Source organism: Homalodisca vitripennis, chromosome 2, assembly GCF_021130785.1.
Source record: "Homalodisca vitripennis isolate AUS2020 chromosome 2, UT_GWSS_2.1, whole genome shotgun sequence".
In the NCBI taxonomy this organism is placed as follows: Eukaryota; Metazoa; Arthropoda; class Insecta; order Hemiptera; family Cicadellidae; genus Homalodisca; species Homalodisca vitripennis.
The window spans coordinates 171,076,361-171,095,750 of record NC_060208.1 but is presented as its reverse complement, the minus strand read 5'-3'; the positions used below and the strand labels follow the sequence as shown (position 1 = coordinate 171,095,750).

The window sequence follows — 19,390 nt, the reverse complement described above, 5'->3', positions numbered from 1 at the left end:
ATAATTTATTATTTATTTCAAAACGTCTATACTCAACATGCTTTTTTTCTACGTGCAATGTATTAAGTATATTATACATATGTTTAAAACAGAGAATTTAAAATCTGTTCAGAGAAACTAGAACACACTAGACAACCCTTTAAGCAAACTAATTATGGAATTCACACATTATATGACAATTCCTCCAAAAATCAATCTAAAAGAATGGTCTAAATTGATGTACATTTTAAACATTCAATTATTGATCATGCGATTTTTAAAGACAAAATTTGGTCACTACCCTGAAAATTTCAGCTTATTAGTGGTAAGTATGACTGTAGTGTGCCAACTGAAATACATGCATATTAAATGAGTTGTTATAATCCTTGATCTATGAAAGATTTCAGCTTAGATTAAAAAGAGGACAGAGTTATAATTTACTTCTGCTAACGAATAACTGGATAAACTTCATACATTAATACTTGCTACTTAATAGCCTCATTATTGATAAACCAAATCAAAACTAGACAGTTGTCTGGCTATTTTCAATTTAACACTTTCAACTACTAACTAAGGCACTTAACACATGAGTGTCAATCAGCTATAACTGTTAATGATTCTTATTCATTTGCTTGAATATAAACTATAACAGCCTCAAACACACAATATATAATATATGAAATAAAATACGATGGGTGAAGTGAAATATCAATGGGCATTTTGGGAGTATTAGACTATAAATTCATATTTGAAGTAAAAACTATATAAAATATATTTATATGACTGTTGTCTAACAAATATGTTAACTTTGGAAATAGTATTGATATTGCACTTTACTCAATTTTATACATTATATCAGGGGTGCCCAACCTTTTTTACCCAAGGGCCACATTGTAAAGCCTTTATGGCTCGGCGGGCCAACATCCCAGGGGATTTGGAACCCCAAACAAAACGTATTGTCCGGGGTTTGTTCCAGAAATCTTGTGCAAAATATGAGTTTTAAGGTTATTTTGCCCTTGTTTCCTGATTATTGTAATTTCTTATTATTTATTAGTTGTTAGGTAAAGGTTTATAATATATTATGTTTTTAGGTTCTTTTAGTAGAAATAAATATAAACCCAGACTTTTGGATGTTTGCTCTAATTCTGAGGGAACAATAAAAAAAGTCACCAATAAATTGAATACATTGATTTTAATTAATCCTACTAGGATAATAGGACATACAAATTACGTGGCGAGTGGTGACCTTGAGTTGGGTAGGGGTTACGTCGCCGCACCGCGCGCTGTGCCGTGCTTTACGCGCGCTCTATTCGCCAGCCGGCAGCCACCACCGTAGTCAGTGAAATCTGTCTGCAACTACTTTACTTCTTTCAACACTCATACTCCACCAAATGAATACGGCTCGTTCTACGTGAAATCGGCTAGACTGCTTGTTTCTCAAAATTTGTATTTATTTAATATTTCAAATGCTTTTAAACAAATTTGGTTGTTTTGGCAACAAGGCGGGCCACATAAAACTGACTCGCGGGCCGGATTCGGCCCGCGGGCCGTAGGTTGGGCAGCCCTGCATTATATAAATAACAAAATATCATAGATTCTACAAACCAATAATTTTTGGATAGAAATATTTTATGTTTGAGTATTTTACATCACATTCTGTATTACACATCCAACAAGATCTTATAGAGAATAATTTAAGAAATGGAGCCTTCATAATGATCTGCTTTTATTTCCTATTCTCTTTCATTAATCCTTAAAATAACTAAAGATCACAAATGTACATTTTCATTTCATTTTTTATTCAGGGAAATAGTTTATAAACTTATGAAAACATTGTTGTCTTAAATAATTTTAGTATCTATTTAGAGTAATTGTGTAAACTAAAGATAATAGATTAATTTTACTTTAATAATAAATACTGTCCAGTTAAACTGCATATCCGTGCGTTCACTTACGTTGGCATGGTTCCAGATTGCCTCACAACGGGCCTTGTCATCTGCGTCAGACATGGGCTCCATCCTCAGCTCCAAGGCCTGAACAAAAACACAACAGGACTATTCAATCCGTTCATACAATATCCAATAAATTTATATCAATGGCAATTTGAAATCCGTTTATCATTTTTATGAAATAAAGCTTGCAATACTGTCTGTGTGTGGGTCTTGATTTAAAATCTACCAGGCACAGCCTATAATAAAAACTTGCAAACCTACATGTATAATTAAACAACTGGTAGTACACTACTCTTACTCCAAACTTGAATTGGTTTCTAATTAAAGAAACATGTGGAGAAACATTACACTCTTCAGGCAAATCTGAAAAATTGCAAAGACGATGTGACCTACAAAGAGCATAATAACGTGAACTGAAAACTGCTGTAGATCATTACGACTCATATTCTTAGGTGAAAGGTTCAAGAGGCATGAAATAATAAGGATGGGCTTGTCCACTCACCGTTTTGTTACATAGATGACCTTTCACAGTAAATGCGGATTCTTATAGAGAATTTTGGAATATCTATATTGACAATAGGCATTATCTGAATTTCATTGAGAGTTTATATATCCAATATATTGGGTGGAAAATAATGTAGGTTTATATTGTCAATCACACTATATACAAATATTTAGAGGCTTTATGCTCATACATACATCATATATAAATACCAAATTTTGCAAAAGGAAACACTAATCAAAGGCTTGAAGATGAGACTTTTAGATGGCCTTCCATACAAGCTAGGTTTTCATGCTACATATATGAGAACAGATATTAAAAGAAACCTAAAAATGTGGTAGGTGAATTATACACAAGCATCAGCACTCAACAGAAGACGAAAGTGTGGGGAGTGAGTGGCAGCACTATGCTCTACAGCACAATTGTTTCTTGGAATACGATACAGATATCGTACTTTTAGCTCATGGCAAAGGTTGACCCAAATTTTAGCCATTACAAACGGAAAGATACACTGATTTCAAAATATTAATAACTAATATAGGAACTATAGTATTTTTTTCTGCCAATTAAATTAAGAAGTGAAGTAAATTATATTATAATTTATAGTTCTCTTTTACGAGAAAAGATGGTCAGGTTTTTATTACTACATTCTATAACAACATAATATAACATGGTTGTTTTTTAATCAATGCACTTAACATTGCCTAGTAAAACACTCTTACATATTTTAAAATCAAAAAAGCATAGTTTTAGACATTTCCGTAGTAATTTAACTATTATAAATATAATTAAACTTTGCTTTTTACTTTTTTTAACTTTGCTTCTTAGTGACTAGTGTAAGTAATTTATACCATTTTAGAAACAACTTTAATGTTTTCAAAACTAAAGTAATCCATGAATAGGGAGTGTATGCTTTGATGGCAAGAACTGAACTAAATTTATCATATTGTGATTCTAGGGCAAAGTAAACTCATTGGGCAGCAAATATTAACTAAAACATGGCTGCTAATTAACAGAGTATGATGAATTATATAGGGAGATCAAAGTGTACCAGTCTTCAAACTTCCAGTTAAAGTATAAATATATACTGAAAATTAACAATGTTGTTTTCCGTTCTTCCTTCTGAAAATAAAACTTGGAAAATTACCAGAGAAAAAATTATAAAGCTTGTTTGTATGAAATAAATATGGACCATATAAACCTTTAATCCTCATTATTAAAGAAAATAACCAACCAGTTTCTCTATGACAAGTACAAGCAGGATGAATATTTACAAAATTGATTCCCACAAATGAAGTAATAAAAGAGATGATTTATCAAAACATTACAAAGAGCATGGAACAGAGGCGTCCAATTTATGTGTCTGGGTGGTTAATTATTTTTAAACAAGAGTGCACTACAGTCAACTCCCAATTACCACAGGTAATTAAGGGAATGACCACGAATGACCTAAAATCATAGTTCGTTTAATTCATGTGAAAACTCATTGCATGCAAAAGCTATTACTGAAAACAAATACCTCAGCTTAAAATAATAACAAGTATTGAAGGAATCCAAGAATTACAGATAATGTCTAATCCTCGATGGGACTCGGTTAAAACACCCCATAAGCCATGAGCAATCATTTTTGTTTATAATTTAAAACACGTTTCTTTAGCGTAAACCAATTACAGTAGAGTCCCGTTAATCCGACCTAATTGGGACCGAGCCCTATTCGGATTATGTGATTGTTCGGATTAGCCAGAATTACAGAAAAATACGGTTTTAAACTTGAGAATGGGTCTATTTTGTTATAGAATTATCAAAATTTTTTTATTAAAATATGTTTTCTGACTGTTGCATTGTATTTCTTGACAAATAAACGTATTTGCGAATACTAAGCACATTTACCGTATTTAGTGTGAGAGTTCTATTGTTAAGCAATGTGAGCGTACTGGATATTGTACGGGTCCACGCGCTACGGGACGACGAGAACCTGGGTGATAAAGGAGAGTTGGTGCCACACGCAGACGGTGCAGCAGCGCTTAACCTTGCACTACGATACTTAGAGCAACAGGCTACTGATACAACTGCCGATATCATGTTTATCACACGATGGTGAAACTACGCGTCATCCAATAGACTCTCTTCTATGCGACAGAAGACAATAACTGAATTTATGTCTTTTAACAATTAATATTGTACTAAATAATAATATCAATACTGTACGTCCAATTTTTGTTTGATTTCACTTCTTAAACAGTAATTTAACTCATACTTAACCTATAAGTTTCAATTTGGTACTGTATTTAACTTCATTATTTATGTACTGTACCCTACACAATTTGTCTTCATAAAATACTGTATGTCTATTTAATTAAAGTTTTCTTTGTTTATGTACAAAATGATGCACCCATTTTCATTTTTTAAGTAATTAGTTCCTATAACTGTTCATTATCGTTATAAATAATTCCTCCTGGACCTGTTCGGATTAACCGACGTTCGGATTACACGTGTTCGGATTAGCGGGACTCCACTGTAGTATGGCATACCATTTTGTTCAGGGAAATGTGTAGAATAAATAAATATATGAATTAAAAGAGATTATTTGATAACCACAAAAGATTATAACAGTGAAAATGAGAAAGTATAGTTTTTGAAAACATAAATTTCAAATGCAAGTGTATAGGAGAAATACTCGCCTTCGGCTCAATTTCGGTTTTGAAATTGATTTTTCTACACATAAATGTATAGTTTGTTGAATAACTAAAAAGTACAAAAAAGTTATGGTGTAGAATAAAGATAAAAGTAAAATTTAATAAAATTTACATTTATATTTTAAAAAAGTAAAAACTAAATGGTTTAGAAAAATTCCATGTACATTTTAGAGTACATCAATTAATGTACATCATTGTGTACATTATTAGATAGACATAACAAAAAGGGAAAAATAGATTTCACTAAAAAAAGTAGAATTAAATTTTAAAATTACTGAGCCTAAGAGGTGTATTGTACATGAAATATCACAAAAGTTTCATTGTCTTTCGATTGGTATGCTTTAATGAATATATATATATATATATATTAACATAGTGTTTTTTTAACCATTTTTAGACATGAGGTTGTTTGAAAGGTAACCCAACTGTTCCAAACACTTACCATTATGAATTAAACAAATTCAATAAAAAAATTGGATCTACAAACTGAGCTATTCTTCATGTGTATAAAATATTCTGAAGCATAAGCTTTTGATCAAGACTGTGCAAAGTTAATGTGACAGAATTACAAAACAAAAACAACAACAGAAAAGATGTTATTCAAAGAACACAGAGGGACAAGAGTTTATTTTATTTTTTTTACAATGATGTTTATAGATTTGTCTTGCAATCTGATGATTCTTTTAACTTCTGTAGGTTTCAGCACTGTGTATTCTTTTGTTTTTCTATCCTTAATCAGATAAATTATTCTTTGATAAAAGATTATAAATTTAAACCTATCAAGCTTAATTTATAATCATAACAATTCTGTATTGATTACATCACATTACACTACATTACTCAACTGTATTGATTTATAATTTATAAAAGTTATTTCAAAATTCACTTCTCCAAATCTATAAAATAGTATGGAGAATAATTTTGGGGATTATTTATACTTTTTTAAATTTATACAACAAAATTATCATATATTTGCTATCATCATATCATACCATGGTAAATGTTTATGGTAAACACTCCTTTGTATTCTTACATATTTATTTTTTAGATAATTTTTTTAATTTAGGTTTTAGTTTGTTTTTCAGGTTTAGTTTAGTTTCAGTTAAGTTTATGTTTTTAACTTTAATAGTCTAAAGTTGAAATAAATTACAATAAATTTAACTAATCCTATAATTTTTAAACAAAGTTGCTACAAAATTTATGGAAATCACATCAGATGGATAAGGAAAGTTGTAAAATCTTGCTAGATATTAATTGCTCAATTTTAAATTACATTTGTAGATATTTCTTTTAAATTGTCTTGATTTTGGTATCTTAAAATTCAATGTTTAGGGATACTGTTTATTATGATACATCCAAAATATGCTTGATATGAAAAGGAAATATTGTAGGTCCACTTTAAATTTCAATAGGGTAATTTTCTACTAGAGGATAATTAAAATGATTGTTCTGCATGATTTAAACAAATGGTCTCAAATTACCTTGGTTTGGTCAATGAGAATTTGTAGATAGGCATCTGCCTCTGCAAGTTTCTTGTCAAAGTCTTGAATTGTCGGAGCTGGCTTCACCGTATCAAGCCTTAACTGTGAACAAAAAGATCATGATGAAAACACGTTATTCAATAAAATATTGTAGAAAATTTATTTCAATAAAAAAAATATATTTAGCCAATGGAACTTAGCCATCTGAAGGAGGCGCCATAGAAATGAAATATATAAATGATCTGTCACACCTCATTACAAATAGCCAAGAAGCAAACACATCACACACTAATTGTGTCAAATTAATTATTAAAACAAGTAATATTAAATTTTTATTTAAAAATTATCAAAAATTTTTAATAGTGTTTTTAATAGAGTACTATTTTTTAGGGAAATTATCTTTGTCTAATGCTAACATGAGTTCATTCTTCCAACAATTATTGGAATTGAAATATTTTCAATTTCCTAATAGATGAATAAATTAATGGAACGATTATGATAATAGACACTTTATATTAATTCTAATTACTTAATAATCTGTACTATGATATATAAATCTCACCGTGTCTGTCTATGTGTGTGTATGTATGTGTGTGTGTGTTTTACTTAACCATGTAAAAACTACTGGACCGACTGTACTGAAATTGTACATGAACATTCTTAGCGCCCCTGGTTAACACATAGGCCTATTCTTATTTCAAAATCCCTCTGGGCTACATCGCACTGATCTCTAAAGTTGTGAAAATTCCTCTTAGTCACTAAAGTTACATTACAGCAAACAAATTTTATTAATTCTAAAATTCCGTTAAGTTTAATCACCTTTTCTGTGTAAACATTGTTTTATGACCAGTATGTTACAACCATATGTTTAATTAATCTAAGCACTATTTTCAATTTGTTTGCACTTGCAGTCTTGAAAGCATATATAATTATACATTCCTAATTGGAAAAATAAGGCAAACTCAACTATGGCACAAAAAATACCTAGATCAGAGTAAATTACAATGGACACATAAATATAATCTTTCTTACAAATTTCCTTCATTAACAAGGCAAACTCAACATTGTGTCGGAAATATAATTCACTCGAACCAGAAGTGTTCATACATCTACAAAGCTTTCAAAATTATGTGTTTTTTAATTGTGTCGTATTTTTACATGGTGTTTTGTCCTTGTTTTCTTACAGAATATGACAGCAGAAACGCCTACAGTTGATAGTTATAAACTACCAAAGGAGATGGGATTCAAATCACTATTGATCACATGTTTAAAAGATCTCCACCAAGGCCTAGTTCCATACAAAATCAGGTTTAAGAGGATAGACCACAGATTCAAGTACAACTTGAAATAAACGTGGGAAACTTCTTATAGTAAGAGAATCTATTGATCCTGCTACGATGGATGATTCCCTTACTCAATGTTCACATTGTCATAAATACCATTTTTTACGACAAGGATCCATAAAATGGATAATTCCAATGAAAAGGAATAGACGACTTCCTCCAAAAAATCTCTTCTACTTTTTGAGGAAAAAAATTAAAATAATTTCACTTGAACTTAAATTACTAGTTTCTCATTTTATTACCAGTTTTGAGAAATTAATATTAATTATTTTCATGATTGCTAATTTTATATATATATCAGAGATATTCAACTGTAAACTAATTTACTTGTGCTGTACAATGTACATATATGTGTTTCCCAAGTGATACCTGTGACACATACTTCACTTTCCTTGAATTGGGATGCGATTTCTCTAAAGAATAGATGATTTTAGAGGAAATTGTGCCCCTAGGGAAAGGAAATAAAATTAAAGTTACTGGTAGTTAGAAATCTGACAATAGGATCTGACTGTATACTTCCTCTAAAACACTGATTGATTGATTGAAACAATATCAGAGAACAATTTGTGACGTAAAGGAAAGAAATTCTTGATAAATGAGAGAAACCCTTACCAACGAACATGAGGAATGAAATAAAATCTCAGATCTGACACGTTTACCAAGGCTGAAACTTTGAGGGCACCATAAATAAAGTAGAGGGAGCCGTAAAGAACGGATCGTTACAAGCAAGAACTGTTAAAACATTTGTACAATCAGTGTTGAGTGCTTCATGTTTCTGCACTTGCACATGTGTTTGGTGTACCCACCTGTCCACATTACCAAATATAGAGTACAATGTAAGCATGAGAACAAATTATGTGTTCATATACTTAACTATCCCAAATGAACAAACTCTTAACAGCTACAATAAAAGAAAGAAACCATGTCTCTTTTGTTGATGCATGTTTTAGTATATATTTATACTTCACTCAATGTCATAACTTTGAGTTTACTATTACTTCATAATTCTAAAACTGAATCCAGTGCACAAATTTCAATTGCCATGTGAAAAATATTGAATTAAGTATATTTTAAAAATCCAAAATTTAATAAATACCAAAACTTATATTCATACATGTTATATAAAATTAAAGAACTTTACAGTCCTGAGAGCTTAAATATACTCTTAAGATGCCAGCCACACATCTGAGGCTCTGTTTTTAACATGTAGCTAAATTAAAACTGCATTATAAGTAGAAACTTGTCTAAAATACATAAATAACTTTAAAAACTTAGGTATTAATGACAAATGCTAGTACATTGTTAAAAATATATGTTGTTACTGATGGTTTATAATTATAATTCTTTACAAAATTTCCGTTAAACTATACTGAATAAATCATAAAAAATTAGTATTAATAGATTAACTTAATTTTACAACTTTTATTCTTAACACTGTTAACAACAAGAAAAGCAATTAAATCTTAGTTATGTGCCATGGTATAACCCTATTATTAATTTAAAATTCTTGTTTAACATTTTTTAACTGTCACGCTTGTAGGTAATGTATTAGTTCTTAAAATTATAATATTCTAACAATTTATATGTATGTATTTGTTAATGTATCTAAGTAGTTTAATAACTAATAACAACAAAACAAAAAGAATAAGAATTTACAGCACTGAAACATATTTTACACATTTGATAATAGTACAGTTTAAGACATTTTATCCAATGCCATAGTATTTGTTAATGTATCTAAGTAGTTTAATAACTAATAACAACAAAACAAAAAGAATAAGAATTTACAGCACTGAAACATATTTTACACATTTGATAATAGTACAATTTAAGACATTTTATCCAATGCCACAGTATTTTTTTTAAATTATCTGCAGACTACCGACATACAATAGACAGGCAACATGGTTTCATGGTGCAAAATAATAGACTCAATTGAAACAATGACACCAGCCTCTGCAAAACAATCAGCGAGAGCGAGAAACAACGAATGACCCACAGACAGAGAGACAGACCGAAGCTATCATCACTCAATCGTTGAGCCGTAAATAACTGGCTTTATAGAACTGTGTCGCCTGCAGTCAATATTGATTAGACACTGCTACAAGAAATTTATACCTTTTATTTCAACACATCAATCTGTATTTTAGACTTCCTACATAGCTGGAATTTTTGTCTTTCAACGTACTAGAAACAAATAAACTTTAATTCACATTCATCCAGAATAGATTTTGTGTCAAAAAATTACAATGTGAGCGAGCTAACGGAATGAAGTAAGGGAAAAAAAGAAATGATTGTGGTTTCTTTACTAAATTGTAGCTGACCAAATCTTATGTATGTTAGTAATGCCTTTGTAAGTAACCAGATTTTTTCTGAACCTGAGGTGTGCTGGATTATATGTCTCTATATATAAAAAAGGGTGAATGGAAGACTAAAATCTCTTTTTCTTGTTTTTTTAACAAAAGGAGAGACCAATCCTCTTTTTAGTCTCACTTTGCCCATCCTTGTAGACCACTGACTTGTGCAAAGATCTTATCAAACAGAATAAAGAGAGGAGTTGAAAGAGTACAAGGTTGATGGTTACTGGCAGAACCGCTATCATTAGCCCAGCTTTTGTTGTAACCATCGATGTCCATGTTTTCATAAGATTAATGTAGGTATGAAGGATAAGTTCACTTGTGTAAGTAAAAAATTATAACAACCTCTCTGCATGCTATTTTGCATTTCAAAGTCAACCTCAATTTTTAATATGCTTTTGCAAGGACAACATTCAATGATGGCTACCATCAGGGAAACCACCCCAGCGGACTACTAGATAATGAATGCAGTGTAGGTAATGAGTATTGTGTAGTTTATATATGTGGTACTTGTTCTAACTAGAGCACTATTGATTCAACCGTCCTCAGTAAAGTGCTTAACTAAGTGGTTTCATAAAAAACAACTAAGCGCACTGTCCGATACCAAAACTCTCAATATAATTTCTGTTTCTCAATTTTGTTGTGTCCAAGGGAGGCATACAAGTTTCAACCAGTCATGCTCATATTTGCTTGGGATATACACAAATCTTAATGTTTGGGTATAATCTGTACACAGAAAAGACAGTGAGTGCTCTATTAAGTGATAACTGCATTGCGGTGACATTGTATTTAAAAAATTTGCACTGATTAATTATTAACAATATATATTACTGAAGAAAGTAAGATAGTAATACACTTTGGACAAAAACAACAATGGCTCAAAACTGAAAATCATCTCTAGTCATTTCTACAGGTTTTGTTAAAGACAATAAACTTTAGTTTTTAAATGTCAATTACCATACTTCAGTTGATAAGTTGTCTATAGTACCATAAAAATGTGGCATAAAGTGATGGCATAAAAAGCCTGTAAGCATTACTTCTATACTTTTGCCTTATCGCATTGCCCGCCAGGTGTGAGTATCTTTTCGTCACACTGAAAAAAGAGGTAGTTGCAAAGCATGTAACAGTAAAATCCATCTAATCTAAGATAAGCTATACAACAATAAATTGCTGACCTTATCTAATTTGGACCAAATGTCTTGAGGATCAAACAATGCTAGAACAAAGATCAAACAATTGTGGTAATATTTTTCAAAGACAAAAGTAACTCTTTTGATGTATCTCATTAGCAAATCTAAGCCACGGACAAAATAAAACTAAATTGATATGTTCTAATTCTAAACTAAGTAGTTTCAGTTGAAACACTCTTTATGTTGATGATTTTTCTGTTTTGGTTTAAAACAGCAATTGTATTCAACTACATAAAACTTTACTTCAGTAGGTTGAATAATAATCATGGAGCCATATCATTTTACATACTCAACATGTACTGTAGCAGTTTCTGAAATTTCTATAAATAGTCATATCTATTTTTTTTTATTTCCAAAACAATACTTTCCTTGTTCTTTGATAGACTCATGTATCATTTTAATCTTTTTTACTTCTTAAAACAATAATATTCTACAATTTATCATGGCAACAATGTAGTCCAAAATTAACAAAATACATAAACATACATAACATGATGTTGTAAACATGTTTGAATACTCATACACACATTATATTATCAATTACATTTTAACTGCTAAAAGTAAAGTAAAACTTTGGTTTTATTCTAAACTTAAATACAACAAAAGCATAAAATGTTTGAGAAAGCTTTGAAAATAATGTTTTTCATCTGCAACCTTAACAGACCTCATAAAAGCTTTTGACACCATCTCTCATTAACTAATTGTAACCAAATTTAATAGTTATGAAGTTAGAAATACTGAATTACAGTTCATTTCCTCTTAATTAAGTAATAGAAAACAAATGGTTGTAAAGGATCATGAACAATCTGATTTAAAAATAACCCAGGTTGAGATCCCTCAAGGATCTATTTTTGTCCTTACCTGTTTGTAGTTGCAGTAAATGATTTTGCGCTCAATGTGCCATGTAAATCAGTGTTATATGCCGATGACACTACTCTTTTAAAGATTTAAATAGTTCATTGTAAAAGAGAATAACTCAATGGAAGTAGCTCAGGAGTGGTTTAAAATTAATTGATTACTTGTTAATAACAGAAAAACAAAACATTGTCTTTTCATTAAATAAATATATAAATGAAGACTCTAAGTCTTTAAAACTGTTAGGATTATATCTAGACAGTAGATTAAGCTCAGAGTCTCAAATAAATCAATTGTGTGTCAAACTATCAAGACTAACTTATTTATTAAGTTTAAAAAACTGTATTTATCCATCAATGTTAATAGCAGCTTATTATGCCTTCTTCAATCCTCATTTATTATATGGCTTAACACTTGGGGGTGATACCTCCCATTCACAAATCATATTCATATGGCAAAAAAGCTATTTTTTGAATAAGAATAATGACAAATACCCCAGATAAAGAGTTGTGTTCCACATTTTTAAAGGACTTAAAATAATGACTCTCTCGTGTATGTACATATATTTTACCTTAATTAGTGTTAAGGAAAACTTGAATAACTTTCAAATTAGAAATAAAATTCACACTTACAATACTAGAAGAAGCTATATAATTGATTATATTTCTATAGAGCTAGAACAATTTTTTTAAAGCCACCAGTTTATCAGAATCAGAATCTCTTTATTAACGTGAACATTGAGAACAGTTATGCATCAAAATATACATATGATAAATGGTAATAATACATGATTGTCATTTATGGTTGATTGAGTTTATGGTTTTTATGAAAATAAAACTTTTTAATAAACTGCCAAAATGGCCAGGTCTGTAATCCTGAGTAGATTCAAACTGATTCTTTCAAATTGGTTGAAAGTAAATGCATTTTTTCTGTCAGTGAATTTTTTGGCCTGTGATATTAGTACATTAAGATTTTAATTATATTGTTTTACGTGTATTTTTTTATCTATGTGTGTATGTGTTTTTTATTTATATTTATGTATATAGTTAAATTACACTGATTTCAATAGAATCATTACATGTTTATTGCTACGTACAGTATATAATGAGAATAAAACTTTTGATTATTAATTTTCAGTTATTGTGGAAAATGTCTGCAAAGATTGTATCTATCAAAATTCGTTGAACAATGCTTGTTTGGATCTTAAAATTAATACATTATAGGGTTTTTTCATAATATACAGTAAAGTATCACTTTCCATGGAGTTCACTGGTGCAGATAAGTAAATTTGGTAGATAATTCACAATATTACCAAAATAGTAGGTGTAAATAGCTGATAGAGGATGGTTGACTCTTTCTGGTTTTTACTTTAATAATTTCTAATAACTTTTATTGATTTACAGTATTTAGAAAACTTATTAAATTGCTTCAATATTTCTTAGGTATTTTTAGTTTTAAAACTTGTTTTAATGTTTTTTTTACTATGGATGCCATGAAGGTGATAACAAACAGCACTTGGATATTGGGTTCACTATTGCATGTAAATCATTACCAAAACAATTAATGGTTTCTGAAAATGTTCTTTTGTGACTTTACTGAGTTTTAAAAGGGGAAAATTCATTACATAATTGCTGAGGAAACTAATACTAAATTGTATGTATGAGAAATAGTAATAATTCATAACACAATGTATTTTCATATTACAATGTTTTAGGTACACAAATGGGCTTATCTGTGAGACTAACAATGTTAAACATAGGTAAACAAAACTGTTAAGACAAACAAACAACAATGTACCCCAGGCAACTGTACAAACAGAACAAATCTTACTATTGTATTAATGAAATTGTTGGATTTCCCTTTACCCAGAATTGACTGCAGTCAAGCACTTCAGTATCAGTAACTAGGTGATTATAATTTAAAGTATTGATACTTTGTTAGATTTGTGTTTTTGAATATATAGTTTGTGCCTTATAAATAATGATTGCTCTTATCCAGGATACATTATTATGCTAACAAAATATAGCATTGAATTGCAAATTACAACCAACTTTTTCACCACACCCCAAGTTTCCATATTTTTCATAACCTCTAAAGACATCACTATCACCAATGCTGTAATTTTAAAATGACAGTCTCAATTTACTTGTATTCCCACAATCTCAAATAGCTGTGAAACATTTTGTTAAGTATCCAAAATTCTGATGAGAATTGTTCCATGTTATGGTTATTCAGTACTTGGCTCTTATTATTTTAAGATCCCATAAGTTGTACAATCAATTTTATGTTGAAATATATAATTTTTTTATTTGAAAGTTAATTTTTTAGCCCATTCTTTAAAATACTATTACTAGAGACAGGAAAATAGAACATTTTTTGTGACTTCAATGGTAGGCATTTGAAGCAGAATTTTGAGACATCTTAAAATCAGTCCCAAAACATGGTTGAAGATGAGGAAAAACTTTTTTACAGTATGTACGTGAACAATGATTAGAAAGAGTGACATGTTTTCTATTTTTAAATGTTGCAATTTTTCTTATGAAAATTGAAAAAATGTTATATTCTTAAATTATATTTAATTAAAAATATATTTTTCTGGAATAATAATTTTATAAAAAGAACTAATTTTCTGAAGCTATTACTCACATAAATACTGTACAAATTTCACAACTTTATCTTCAGGTATTTTTATTTGGGTCTGATTACATAATTTCGAATATTTTCTACCTTTTGTTGTCTGCAGGGAAGTTATCTTAAACCTATGAATTTAAATTTATATCGATATACATTTTTTGCATTACTTTAACATGTATTTTTTATATAAACAAACTATTTCATTACTTGTAAAAACTAGTGAAATAATTTATATAACCATACAAGAATAAAGTATTTGAATTCTTGATTTTCATTATTTTCTTTAAGACGGTTTTGATGAAATTATTAAATTACATATAAAAACAATCAATATTGATAAATTATACGGCTAGCAATACTTGGACAAGTAAAGAAATTGTTATAATCCCTTCGAGTCGTCACGTGCATAAATTAATAACTTAATAAAAACAGCCTTCAATTACAACTTCTTTTAGAAGGAAAATCCATAAAGTACCTGGGCTGGGATTTTCTCTTTGCTGATAAGCATCATATTATGATGAAACTTGGCAGATTTTGATTTTATACTTTGGTTTAATTTTATACCAGTAACAAATCATCAGTCACTATTGTATCTTTAATCGTATCTTAAAGTCAAATTTTAAAAGATAAGTTGATAATTGTTTTTTTTTTTTTATTCTTGCGTTGTGAAAATTAAAAACAATACGATAGAACAATTTTTTAAGATTTAACGACTTTATTTCAAAAAATCTAATAATAACAATGGTGCGTGGCCAACTATGTGATATAAGAGGGGAACTACTTGGAAATGTTACAAGAAATCTCGAAGCCAATAAGTCAAATCAAACCATTCATTGGTATTCCAGTCTTGATTCATTTTAAATGGACCTTCCTGACCTTTTCAGAATGATTTATTATTCCTACACTGGCAATGCAGAGAGTATGTTATAGAAAAATAAAGCAAGGTAGTGAGAGTTCTGCTTAAAAAGTGACAGATGATTAGTACAGGATAAATTATAAGATTTGTTAAAAGAGATGAGCTCATGTGATTAAAATAAATCCGTTAATATTTCAAAGCATAACTTTATTGAATTAAATAGTTAACAATAATAAAAAGTAAAACATTTCATTTCATAATTTAAAACAGAACAGTAGGATAAATTTGCTTATTTACTGGAAACTGGAAACTAACACAACACTGGCACTCAGAACAAGGCTATCAAAATCTAGGCTACTAAATGTTTTGTGGTAAAACAATCAAATTTCAATCCTTTCCAGAACGGTAAAATAAAAGCTACATTAGTGGAGTGTTTGATACTGTTTCCACCCTTGCCAACGAAATGATTGAATTACACGATGAATGAACGAATAACGATCGGGAAGAGAAATATCAGATCCCGCGAGGCCTGTCAGTCCAGTCCACTATTGAACAGCTCAGCACCACTCTATCATTCATGGCCCTACCTTCACTGCTCAGCTTTCTTACACCAACTTAACAAGACAGTTACAACAGTTCTACGGAAAATTATTTTCATTCCAATAAATAAAACTATACGTCTAATTAAAACAAAAACAAAATACAAGCATCAATCAGATATTCCTTGTCCCATCAGTACTGATATAATACCACATTAAAAAAACTATTAAACAATGTTTAAGAAACATCCTCAAACTTTTTATTTAACCAGTACTCTTGTTATTAAAGAAGTATTTTGTGTCCTAACTTTACAACTTGCTGTTATTACAATAATACACAGAAAGCTATCCTCACTGTATACATCAAACGATACAAGTCATGTAGCTACATCAATGCTTTGATAATTAACTACAGGATCAGAAATTGAGTGGAAATTGAGCCAATCGGCTAGTGGGAACTACTTCGCTAATTGTCTATCACCGTTGCTGCATTGATGGGCTTGCAATAGCGGCCGCAGACTTGGTTAGTGGAGCGTGCTAATGCTATTGTCATCCAATCGAGCTTGGCTCAATTACCCCTTCAACGTCACATCAACTCTCTTTTGTATCTTTGTTGGTTCTTTAAGCAATTACAAGTTTAGCTCGTTAGTTAGCAACCAGTTACTGTATATCATCAACACAGTGATATAACATATTACATTTATTTGGATCTAACAAATCACTGTCCAGACTAAATATAATTTAATTAATGAATTAGTGGTGTGTGAGAGCAAACCTATTTATTCAAGTGCGTAATTGAAAAATTTCAGAAACACTATGTTAATTTTCCCAGAAACCACATAAAGACTTTATCCTCAAATTCAAAATGTGTAATTTTGAACTAGAATAAAAATTTAAAGAAAACAATGCATGGCCTAAATTCAAAATACATTGATTAGATTTTTTACACTGTAATTTATTGACAATTTATCGTAATGCAGAAACAAGAAAATAAGACATTACAAAATTAGGAAGCCCTCTGTCACTTTGTTTTCTCTGTTTGTGGACCTGTTAGTGAGTAAATAAAATTCTTAAGATAATTTTTACAGCTTTTATTTATAATTATATTTATTTTCTACTGTTGAAAATAAATTTTTATCTCTATTTCCAAACAACAACACTAAAACTGTTGTATATAGCAGGGGAAATTAAACAATATATTAGGAAACCAACATATATACTCTTAGTTTTTATTAATGTGTGAATTAGAGTAGTAAATATTACAAAATACAAAAATTCTCTTCAACCAGTTATTATTAACGTATTTAAAAATTAAATGTTAACATGGATTTTGCTATAATAAGTTAAACTCATTTTTATAAGCTACAAAAAAGTAATGTTCATAACTTTCACTTAGCTGTGAACATTATTCTAAATATGGTAAATTGTATTTAGCTGTTTATATTCTTATTTTTGAAGGCAGTAAAATATGTATTAGTGTCTTATTATTTGATGTAATAAAATATTTATTTTTAGCTTGAAAATTAAGAAATCAGCAACATATATCATAACAAAAACAATATTTCCAATTTTTTGTAGAGTATAATTTGATAATATGAATTTAATATACAATAACATTTAATATACAGGTGATAATCTCTAGAATTTTTATTATAGGGGGTCCAAATCCAGCAGGATTTTTGTTTTAGGTGGTGGAGAGGGTTGACAGAACTCTTACATTTTGAACGTATGTATTACTTGTACAAGGTTTTGAGAAAAGTGGACCGAAACTTAATTGACATAATTGAACAAATCAGATTAAAGAAAAAGTTTCTCCAGACTTTAATTGTCATTTTCATTATTTAATTGGTAATACACATGTCCTCACCAATGACTGAGGACATGTTACTGTGTACCATTTTGGTATAAATTGCGTAAAGTAATTTGTATTTATACTTTCAGTATTCATATAGAAGTAGCACCAAACTGAACTCTCTAGTACCTCCAAACTGAATTCCAGCTTTAATAAAAATAATCTTAAATTACTGTCTAAAATATTCATTGTCTTTACAGTTTACAATTATAAAGCTCAAGACAGATAGGCACACACTGCCTCTCAAGAGTGCTCTTGCGATTTTAAGTTTCAGTGATAGTAATAATTGTAAATATATTAACTATACATAAACATTTGGGTTTAAAACCTGAAAATAAATTTAAAACTGAATTGAATTTAATGGTATAATTATTTGTATACTCTTGCAAAAACATTTTTTTCTGGTAAGTTTGCGACCCAATCCCCACCACTCCCTCTCCAACCAGAGTATGTTTCTAAGTAAGGTTAGAAGTGTTTTATGAACTCAGCAATTATCATTTGTTAAAAGAATAAAACCATGAATTTGTATCAAATTTTGTGTAAAAAATGAAACAAAGTGTGGAAAATGTTAACAAAAGCCCATGGTGAGTCTGCTATGGTTATAAAGGATTCACAAGTGGTATACACATTTAAAAGATAGCCACACACATAGATGACGAATGCTCTGGACACCCCATAACATCAACAACCGATGAAAACAAGATAAAAGTGGAAGAAATGGGTATGAACAGTCGCTGATGATGTTGACATATCAATTAGCTCATGCCATAACATTTTTTCAAATGTTTGGGTTTGAAATATGTAGCAGCAAAATTTGTTCCACAATTGTTGAATTTTGGCAAAAGCAGTGGAGAATGGAAGTTCATCAGGAGGCAACGTACATGATGAGTCTCAAAACACATTCTAATAACAACAGTTGTATAGACAATAGACAATAGACAATAGACAAACTCTTTATTAACAAAACATCAAGAATTGCAATGGCGTCAAGTTTTACAAAGTTGGTTCTTTATCTGCCATCCTGTTCTTCTCCTTTCCCAGTTCATGAACTCATCCATGGAGTAGAATGGTCGGCCGGCAGCCATCTGGTTAGTTTGGTCTTCAATGTATTTCCTTGTAGCATTTTTATGTCCTCCGAAGGTGGTTGAATAGTC

At 29.9% G+C, this 19,390-nt stretch overlaps 1 protein-coding gene across 4 annotated transcripts in view; it reads right to left on the bottom strand.

The window, feature by feature from the left end:
• LOC124355025 (oxysterol-binding protein-related protein 9) overlaps positions 1-19,390 on the bottom strand; it is a 316,403-nt gene that overhangs the window by 198,734 nt on the left and 98,279 nt on the right. For all 4 annotated transcript variants that reach the window (XM_046805915.1, XM_046805917.1, XM_046805916.1 and 1 more), the window contains 2 exons: positions 6,611-6,712; positions 1,935-2,012 (listed from right to left, as the gene is read on the bottom strand). In XM_046805915.1, the coding sequence (XP_046661871.1) occupies positions 1,935-2,012; positions 6,611-6,712 (180 nt within the window). The remainder of the gene's footprint in view (positions 1-1,934; positions 2,013-6,610; positions 6,713-19,390) is intronic.